At 43.1% G+C, this 10,419-nt stretch overlaps 1 protein-coding gene across 9 annotated transcripts in view; it reads right to left on the bottom strand.

Moving 5' to 3' along the window:
* Positions 1-1,858: 1,858 nt before the first annotated feature.
* Positions 1,859-10,419, bottom strand: part of PLCE1 (phospholipase C epsilon 1) — a 150,778-nt gene continuing 142,217 nt past the window's right edge. For 8 of the 9 annotated variants that reach the window (XM_060274861.1, XM_035137904.2, XM_035137906.2 and 5 more), the window contains 6 exons: positions 9,861-9,989; positions 8,789-8,998; positions 7,528-7,689; positions 6,765-6,983; positions 5,661-5,861; positions 1,859-3,029 (listed from right to left, as the gene is read on the bottom strand). In XM_060274861.1, the coding sequence (XP_060130844.1) occupies positions 5,682-5,861; positions 6,765-6,983; positions 7,528-7,689; positions 8,789-8,998; positions 9,861-9,989 (900 nt within the window). In that variant the 3' untranslated portion in view covers positions 1,859-3,029; positions 5,661-5,681. The remainder of the gene's footprint in view (positions 3,030-5,660; positions 5,862-6,764; positions 6,984-7,527; positions 7,690-8,788; positions 8,999-9,860; positions 9,990-10,419) is intronic. The other variant, XM_035137907.2, reaches the window with a different exon arrangement.

Raw genomic sequence — 10,419 nt, 5'->3', positions numbered from 1 at the left:
TGTCTTGGCAGTGTGAGAGGTCAGAGCATGGCTGGTTGCATCCAGTTGATTGCAGTGAGTTTTGCTTGTGTGTGTAAGGTAGTAAGGGGTTGTTGGGTGAAGTTAGCCGTATTGATTTGTATGCTATTGGGTTTGGTTCCAGTGGTCCATGTTTACTCCTGACAGATCCCACCAGTGTCTAGTTATGGCACTCCTAACTACTTGAGAGTAAGTGGCTTATGAGGTCTTTGTAATGTGAATGTGCATTGTTGATGTGGAAGAAGTTTAATAGGGCCAGTTCTAGAATTGCTTCTAGTACCCATTTTGTTATTTTGCAGGTTTCTTGTGGGACTTGATGTCCAAAAGGTTTGGATTTGGGGGCATTCCCATCACATGTGGAGGTATTTGCCTGTAGTGATACAACCTCTCTAACATTTAGTTGAGGTTCCTTGGTGTATCAGCACCAGCTTCTGAGTTCTTAGGTAAGTGTGGTTGACCATCGGGTAGGATTTTGCAACCTATACCATGTTCCCATTAGTCTTTGATTTTGGTGAGGGATTTTGTCGGGTCTTGGAATAGTATTTTGTATATTGTGGATACCATCACCTTGCTGTGTCCCTCTCTTGTCAGCAGAAGTTTTTCAAAGGTGGCCAGAGGCCTGGTGGCTGCTGATTTGATTACTGGGTTATTTAAGAAGGTGTGTTGTTGGTGATGGGTCAGCCAGGATATTTGGGTGTCCTCTAGTTTTGTCTTGTGTTGCCATTCTTGTGGCAGTATAAGCCTTTGGGCTTGCCAAGTTTCCGTTCGGGAGCTTTGGGCTGCATGATGGGGCAGGAGAATTAGTGGGCATGAGGTTGGGACTGTTTTCCTGCTTTAAGCGTGGACTGTGCTTAGCTTAACCTGTGGTGGGGGTATTTCTGATTGTGTCTATTGCCTTGTGCAGCCATTGTTTCGTTTTGTCCTCTAGAATGTAAGGGATTATGTGGCACACTTGGTTGGCAATGTAGTAGAGTTCTATCTTAGGCATTCCCCAGCCTCCTCCTGGGGGTGGTGTGGGAACTTGGAGCTTACTCCTGGCTTTTTCTGTGAGAGGGTAAATGAGTGTTACTGTGGCATTTTTAAAGTGTGGTAATCAAAACATCACCATTTTCTTGGCTAAGAGATGGGTGAGCTGCTTACAGTAGGGATGGGAGACAAATGTTACCTGTCTAGGCCTCTTTGCCTGCCTGGAGGGAGGATAGAGATGGCTGTGTTAAGAAACTTGCTAACTGTACAAACACAGAAGTCACATTAGTTGTTCTGCCCACCCCTGGCATGTGGGGACTGATCAACACAATTGCAATGTAGAGTCCTGCCTCTGGAGGGCACTATGTACATACAGCTGTGTTGTTGTTTTTTGCTCTGCCAGTAAGGCATTTACTTTCTGTTTATGACAAATGATTCCACTACCAAGCCCTATGACTAAACATAAACAAACAATAGTCTTTTCTGGATTTAAGTCCTGACCTTCCTTCCCCCTTAGCTAATTTTTTTAAAACTCTTGGAGTTAAATTGGGTTTCCTTAATGTTAGCTTCCTACTGGCTGCTTGTTTGAGGTGAAGGGGCCTTGTGGGGATTAGAGGTGAATTTGCAAGCCATGAGTATTAAGCTTTGTAGAACATCCAATCTGATTATGACTTTGCATTCCATTCAGGTTCAAATTGTTTTTCAGCATTTTGCTTTGAACCTCAGTTAACTGAACAGGCTCTTTTCTTGATTTACTCTCACAATATGATCCTGGTGAACAGCAGGTGTGTTGGTGTAGGTTCCACAAAGCCTGTTTTTGAACAGTTTAAAATTTGTACTATCATTATTAAAAGACAGTCAATACCAGTTACTATTTCAGTTCTTCCATGCTTTATATGGGCAGTATTAAATTGCTTTAATTAACAAAAGGAAGGAAAGTGCTAGCGGCCTTATAAAAACAACAAAAGCCCATGATTTTGCAAACATATACAAATCTTTACAAATACTTTTATGTAAACAGAAATTGCAAGGTTTATACTGAAAATGAACACACTAGTATGCTTTAGGTTTAAATTTCTTAAATAAGGCTGCCAGCTATGGTAAGAGTGAATATATATATTTTATGTTAACAATTCAGATAGAAAAAACTTCAAGCTGTTAATTTCTCTCAAAACACCTTTATAATAGTGAATTGATAGTGAACATACGGATTATGTTTCCTGAATGTACTTCTCATTATAATGCTTATCTTCTCTAAACAGAGATACATATAATTTTCTGTAAAGCAAGGCATGATAAATACATTATACAGTGGCACATACCTTAGAATATTAAAATAAATAATCATTTTTTAAAAAACAAAAACTAGAATACATTGCATGAAGAAATGTTGCTCCTAATCAGTATCACTATTAAAATAGGTATACTTACAGCTGTACACTGATAAATCATAACTTTTATATTCACCATACTGAAATCTATGAATTACAATGTACTTTTATCTGCCTACCAGCACCTAAAAGTGTGTTTAGAAGCAGCTTTTAAAAAGTGCATTATTGTTATGTAACGCACTACAGAACATCCTCAACTTTCATTTTCCCTTAAGATGCCTAATTATTATTATTTTTAAAGGCAGATTTCTGCTTGCAATGGACAATATAAGTTGCTTACTTTACCTCTTGTCCAAAGGTAGTGAATATGAAGACAAAAAGGAGGAAACAGTTTCCAATGCTTCCAGGGTATTCTTCCAAAGCCTCAAAAACATAACTTCCTTCACTGTTCACAGAATTGGCTCTTGCCAGGAGAAGTAGCAACTAGATTGCACCTGCACTGGTAGCAGAGATTCAGCTGGGCCAGCCAGTTCCTTAGCAGTGACTTGCTCCACTGTACGAAGGTTTGTCTCTTATTTAGACACTTTCCAGTTACACCCCCTGTCTCCCCCCAAAGCAAGACTGCGCAAAGAAGCTGAGGGAGTGAATCCATCGTCATTTTCTATCAACTTCACTGCAGCTTTTGTCTCTTGTATTTAAGGCCTTTGTAATTTCCTAGAATCAGGAAGAAATGCCAAGAGGTTTAAATTCATTTTAAAACTGAGTTACTTCAATATTTTTTATAAAAAGATTTTGAGCAATTAATCACTTAAATACTGCTGCCATATGTTGAATGAACAAAATCTAGTGAAATGTAAGTACAGTGGTGCCTCGCTAGACGAATGCCCTGTAAGACGAATTTTCCGCTATACGAATAGGTTTTGCGATCGGAGGTTGCCTCGCAAGACGATGAGTTTTTTTATGGCCACCGCTTCGTCTTGCCAAGTGTGGCCATAAAAACCTCCGATTGCAAAACCTAGCGAAAGGGGCATTCGTCTAGCAAAGGGGAACGAGCTGCAGCACAGGAAGAAGGCAAAGGAAGATCAGCTGAGAAGCGCTGACAGCTGTCACCGCCTCTCAGCTGATCTTCCTTTGCCTTCTTCCGGTGCTGCAGTTCGTTCCCCTTTGTGTTCCGCTGGTCTCTGCCGGTGAGGGGCAACCAGCAGAGACCAGCGGAACACAAAGGGCTGTAGCGTGGGAAGAAGGGGGGGAACAGATCAGTTCCCCCACTACTCCTCCCACCACCACGCCATGGACACCAGGGAGCATCGGACGGGGCTTCGGAAAAGCGCTGCGCCTCTCTGAAGCCCCGTCCGATGTCGGCTTTGTGCCAGGCGGCAGTGGGAGAAGCGGAGGAGCCGCTTCTTCCACGCCGCCTGGCACACAGCTGCTTGCCTCAGGCGGCGGCGGCAGGAGAAGCGGCTCCTCTGCTTCTCCCGCGGCAGCCGCCATCTGAAGCCAGGCGGCGGCTGCCGAGGGAAGCGAAATCGGGTGGCGATAGCGGCAAGAAGGGGAGGACCCCTTCTTGACGCTGTCGTCAAGCCAGACCCCAAGCCAAAGGCAGTCAGAGCGGGGTTTTTTCGTCGTTTGCCTCCCCCTTGGGGGAACGCAAGCGCCGAAACCCCCCCGCTCTGTAGGTGTCCCCCGCTTGCCTTCGCCGAGAAAGCCGGGCGCCTTCTTGGGGAAGGGAAGTGCCCTACGATCCCCCGTTGTGTGTTGGGCAGGATGGGGGGGGAAACGCAGGATCTTTCCTGTCTTTCCCCCCCAACCTGCCTGTCACACAGCGGGGGATCATAGCGGGCTTCTAGATCTCCACTGTGTGACAGGCGGGATCCCCCGGCATTGAAGGAGGCAGTGCCTTCAGTGCTGGGGGAGGCAGGCAAGACGCGGCGGCGGGGAAAGACCTTCCCCCGCCGCCGCTTCTCGCCGGCATGGGGCTTGGCAGCGGTGGGGGGAAGGCACAGGATCGTTCCTTCGCCTTTCCCCCACCCCGCCCGACAAGAGTCGGATCCGACAAAGCTTCTGAAGCTTTGTCCAATCCGGCTCTGTTGTTGGCAGCAGCGGCGCTTGCTCTCTTGGCTCGGGGAAGCGCCTGCCTGCCTTCCCCGAGCCAAGAGAACAAGCGCCGCTGCCGCCACCAGTTCCCCCGGAGCCCATAGGAACGCATTAATTGACTTTTAATGCATTCCTATGGGAAACGGTGCCTCGCTAGACGAAATTTTCGTAGGACGAATTGAGTCCTGGAACGAATTAATTTCGTCTAGCAAGGAACCACTGTACTGAGGTTCCATTGCTTAAATTTATCCCCTTAGACTTAAATGGGAAGCTCTTATGCTGTTGTCATTAAATTAGTTCAGAAAATGGCATTTCCTTGGAATTACTGATTAACTGGAAAGAGAACCTCTCATGCATTTCATATCTGGTTGCCCCATTTTAATGTCACAAGCCTAACCTGATGGTTTAGTGTGAATAATGCACACTGCTCAAAAGTTCCCAACTCTGCATCTTCCAAACCTAGGCTCATTGTTTGTTTCTTCCATGAGCAATAAGGGAAGAGCAAACCAAGGTTAACAATTGTTGCTTGTTTGGAGAAAGCAGCCTGGCTTGCTTTATTCACCGAGCACCAGAAGTGGGGGGAAAGTGCCATGAGAACTTTTAATCAGCCTGCATCAGCACAGCTTGTTCACAATAAACCATCTTTCAGCTCTTCTACAAGTAAACCTAGTAAACAGCATTGGTGGTACAAGATGCTACTGTTACAGGTGTAGGAAACTCACTCACCAACCACAGTGACCTGCACAGTAAAGTTCCTGTGACAATCACAAACTACACTGTACACTAGCAGATCTGTCCTTGAACCAGAAGCACTTGCTCAACGGAAAGTATCTTGATCCCATGCAACAAATTAGAAGCAAGCACACATATACTGCTCTATATTCTGATTGTCTGGAAAAGCCGTTTTTGGGGATTATGCTCGGCTGGGAGCGTGAGAAGTTGCCATCTGGATGCATCCTAAATTTAACTCAATGGCAATAAAAGTCTACCAGTTTTTTCCTCCTTCTCTCTTATAGGGTAACTAGCTGGAACAGCAAAAATGAAAGGGAAATCTGTATTATCACTTAATTTGTTAACTAAACCATTCCCCTACTTCATCACTGATTATAAAAGACAAGGCTATTTCAAGGAAGGCTTCTCAGCATTAAAAAATTAGCAGGAGTTTATTACTTGGGTAATTGCAAGCTTAGCAATGTTTATGTAGTTTAATATGTACACTACGTTATTTAGATCACTGCCAACATGTCCTACCTGAATACAAATCTCTGGAGGTTATTCCATCGTGTCGCTGTAAGTCAAACTGCATGCAGTCTTGTCATCTTTACTTTGCAGACCCTCTGAAGACGTTTGCAGAGATGTGGTTATAAAGCCCCTGTATTGCTTACTTGATTTAGTTAATTTCTTAAACTCATTAGCAAATGAAATACCTTTTCTTTTATCATCTCGGCCTGCCTATGAAAAGAGAAAAAGTCAGGCAAACCAAAATGACCAAGCTGCAAAAACACTGTCTATGTTAGCTTGGCTTGTGGGGTGAACAGTTCTACAAAAAAGAACAGTTCCATATTAAACCTCTATTATCATTTATGGCAGGAAAACGTCACCACATGGTGACTTTGCCCTACCTCCCCCCCCCCCTTTCCTTCCATAGTGAAACTTTCTCATGGGTAAACTTCCACAGAATGAGATGAATATTCAACCACACCCTGAAGAATGCTTAAAAAAGGAATTGAAAAAGCAAGCTGAGTCACCTTTAATTCTAACAAATGTCTTGATAATCCAAAGCTATTACCATATATTCTTGAGTATAAGCCGACCCAAATATAAGCCAAGGCACCTAATTTTACCTCAAAAAAACTGGGAAAACTTATTGACTCGAGTATAAGCCGAGGGTGGGAAATGCAGCAGCTACTGGTAAATTTCTAAAATAAATAACATCCTATGCTTTTCCCAGCTGTTGGCGGCAGGGTGGGGGGAGAAGCGACGAGGAAGGATCCCTTCCTTACCTCTTCTCCCTCCCTGCCTCGCACAGAGCAGGCATAGGACGGGGGTTCGGAGAGGCGCAGCGCTTCTCCGAACTCCCGGTCCTGTGCCTTTCTCCGCCGCTGCCCGCCTCACTCAAATATAAGCCGAGGGCGGGTTTTTCAGCATATTTTGGTGCTGAAAAAGTAGGCTTATACTCAAGTATATATGGTAAATGCCAATTTAAAGGTTTTGTTATGAATCTTCTGCCCATAGAATGAATATAAAACTCCTTTTGCCATTTTTGCTAGAGGTGATAGTGTGTTCATTTTCTAAATTTGCAGAGCTTTATTAAACAGCAAAGTTTATACAATTTTTTTAGAACTATTTACTTACTTGGACTTGTTCTTTAAGCTTAAGGATAAATTTCCCAGCTCCCTTCCACCTGTTTTGAGCCTGAAACACACATTCTTGGTCGGCAAGGATCCTCCGAGACGTTTTGGGTGTAGAAGACTTCTTGTTTGCTGCCTCCTTTGTCACTTCCTCCAAGAGAACATAATCACTTGGGTTGGGGTGGTTCAGAATACTGTAGGAATACTTAGCCTTACATAAAGCCTGTTAAAGAAAATTAAAATGCAAAACCAAATGCTATTTAGTTACCATTCACTTCTAAGGCAGATCTCACCTCACAGAAGGGATAAATCATTCATTTGCTGGATGTACATTTCGTCTAACCTATGGGTAGGCAAACTAAGGATCCGGCCCAATTTCCACCTTAATCTGGCCCGTGGATGGTCCGGGAATCAGCGTGTTGTTTTTTTACATGAGTAGAATGTGTGCTTTTATTTAAAATGCATCTCTGGGTTATTTGTGGGGCATAGGAATTCGTTCAAACCCCCCCCCCAATAGTCCGGCCCCCGACAAGGTCTGAGGGACAATGGACCGGCTCCCTGCTGAAAACGTTTGCTGAACCCTGGTCTAACCTAAATCATTTACAGACCAAAACACATTTAAAACCTAGTCCTGTGGGCAGAAGTGTGTTAGCAATGACAGCCAGTAGGGACAATCCGTCTTTTTGACATGATATTCTGCTGCTCTTTCTACAAGAGACAGGTGTAACTCTCAGCAAGTGAGGGGGAAATGAATTAGGACATCCTACCTGTTGGATGACATCCTGGGCAGTACTGAAGCGAGATGCTTTGATGACTGTACGAGGTTGCTCTGGGGAAACGTCATGAACTTGAACAAAAAAGCTGTCGTCCTCAGAGCTAGCAGTTGCATCATCTTTCTCCTCCAGAAAAAGATTTTTGTTGTTTAAGCTCTATAGAAAAACATCAGAAGCATGCAAAAATATAGGTTTCCCTGACTCTGAAAAGGAGACCTGTTGCTTAAGGAAATGTGGAGGTAGCTTCTTTGAAAACTAAAATTGTGGTATTCATTCCTTGTTTTCAGACTTGATGTGTTGTTTCAGACTTAATGTGTTGTGATGGGTGGGGCTACTGGGAGTTAGAGCCCAGCATCATCTGGTGGGGGCCGCACAGGTTCTCCTTAGCTGAACTGATACATCTAGGATTCAGTATTGGTGAGTTCAGTAGGTTCGTTGATTCACAATGCTATTAAAATATGTTTGGACGGCCAGACAGCATGACTTGTGGCTGATGTTTCACACCCTTGCCCTCTGCCTACACTCTCCAGTTCCTTATCCATCTCCCCTCATTAGAGCACCTTAAAGGGTAATAAATTTCATTATGGCTCATGGACTAGAATGTGCTTCATCAGGCATTATTTAAAAGGCACACAGTATTTTCTCAAGCCCTCGGCTAAACCAAGGTTAACACATGTAAAGTCTGTGAGCTGAGCTGCACTCATCCTGCCAAAGCTTCCAAGTCCACACAGATTGACAACGTTGACATTTGAGGAGCTCTTCTTTTCACATTGTATAATTTGGATAAATCTCAGTTGTTTAATCAAGCTGTGATGGCACTTTGGGCACGGCCCAATCAAAATTCATCATGCCTAAGCACCACTGCTAGCACAAATACAGTATGTGCAACTATTCACAGGGCTTTTTTTTTTTTTTTGCTGCTGCTGCTGCTGATCCCTTTCTATACATCGTCTTTCCTACTTAAGCATACATATAGTTTACTGTATAGATCTATCTATAAATAAATTTTGTAAAATAATTGCCCTTAGGATGAGTTCATGTATTTAAGTGCTTCAACAAGCCATCTTTTCAGTGGTGCGTTGTAAAATAATAATAATACACCATTAAACACTGCTGGGCTTCTCTGTATTACTTCCTTTTCTAATGCTCTATGTCAACACGAACAAGTTCCAGGAAGCCAAGCAATGAATATGTTCTTTTTGTCACCTTCTTGATACTATCAGCAAGCAATATATGTCAAGGCAAATAGACTCACTTCCTCGCGGGTTTTAAAGATAATTCTGCCGACGTAGCCTTCTTCTGGGAACCAGCTGTTCAAAAGCTGGACAATCTCTTCCTCGGGACTGAGCACTCTTTGGAATGGTGGCTTCCTGTACTCATTTCTTTCTTTAGATATAAAGCATTTCTCCTCCATCAAAAAATAGTCTGTGGGATACTGTCCAATACCTTTTGTAGTCACCAAAATCTAAAGCAAAAACATGTTAATAATTAGAATGGCAGAAGGTTGCATGTTCAGTAAGCTGATTGTATTGACAACAAAAAACCCTTTATGATCGATTTATCTTGTGTACAAAATATGCTTTTGCTGTATTGCTAGCCATTCAAAATGTCTTTCCTGGGGCTATGTACTATCTGGGTAGCTGACTATTTCAGCGGAGGCAACTGCTGCTTAATCTTATTTCTGTCCAGCTTGGCTTGCCAGACAGTTTATTCAAATTCCCAAGACAGTAGAGCATTTTCCCACTGCTGGAAAACAGCCTCCGCTGAGATAATCAGCTGGAGGCTTTTCCACTCATGAACTTAGCCCTTTTAACTTTTATTCTGCATTTCAATGATGTTTGAGAAAAAGACATTCTGCAGAAAAGCCTGGCCCCTGTGACAAGGGCAACCAGCTTGGCCCATCGTTCAGAAAGCAGCCCCCTTCCTCCTTAATAGACATACTTCTAATACAGAACATGCTGTCCAAGCAAAACTTCATAATAATAACAGCAAAAGCTTTATGACTGTCAGTGCAATCCACTTTCAGCCTGTGCTTGAGGGATCTGGATCATTCTGTACCTGAAATGCTTTAGCTTTACAAATGGTTTTGGCAACAAAACAAGCCTCTTTGCCTGCAAAGCTCCAGTAACTAAGGAAGTTAGGATAGGATCTGTATTTGTTAGTAGGCTTTTGCATCAGTCCCCATAACAGTAAATTGGGTTTAGTTATTTTGGGGCTTAGGCTGCCCAATTCCAACAGAATTCTTAGGGAGCGAGTTGCACAGCACATGGTTGGTTACTATAGATTTGAGTCTTGAACACATGAACATTTCAAAAGTGCAGGCTTACTTGATGCAAAAGCTGAGCTGCTGTGGTTCCTTGCCTTATCGTAAAAAGCGTGAAAGGTTCTGGTCCTGGAACTCCGTGTATAGTGACTTTGTACACTGCAGCCTCTCTCCTCTCTGCAGTACTGAACCGCTGTTTAAAATAAACACGTATCTTTAACATTTATTTACTATTTTATGATTTAACCAATAAGTAACAAGTTCATCCACCACAAACATGGCCAGAGGGTATTTGAAACAGTAGGAAGAATAAGAAAGATAGCAAATGGATGCAGAAAACGTTGAACTGAAATAAGTTATGAAAAATGATCACAGATGGCCATTAGCTAGCTTCCTTGTGGTCTAATAGCCTGTCTTCAAATAATATCAATTTAAAGACACAGCCAGGAAAAGCTTGAGGGTAAGCCTCTGCGCCAAGCTTCTGAAACAATGTGCTGGACTGAATGGAGAAAGAGTGGGCAAAAGGAAGCGAGACACACAACAGCTACTTTGATTTTGTCTATATAAATAAAATAAGGGATGACTCAGTAGCAGTAATAAAAATAAATGAGGATGAACAAAGG

This window comes from Zootoca vivipara, chromosome 5, assembly GCF_963506605.1.
Source record: "Zootoca vivipara chromosome 5, rZooViv1.1, whole genome shotgun sequence".
In the NCBI taxonomy this organism is placed as follows: Eukaryota; Metazoa; Chordata; class Lepidosauria; order Squamata; family Lacertidae; genus Zootoca; species Zootoca vivipara.
The sequence above is the reverse complement of the archived record's forward strand: the minus strand, read 5'-3'. Positions and strand labels throughout refer to the sequence as shown.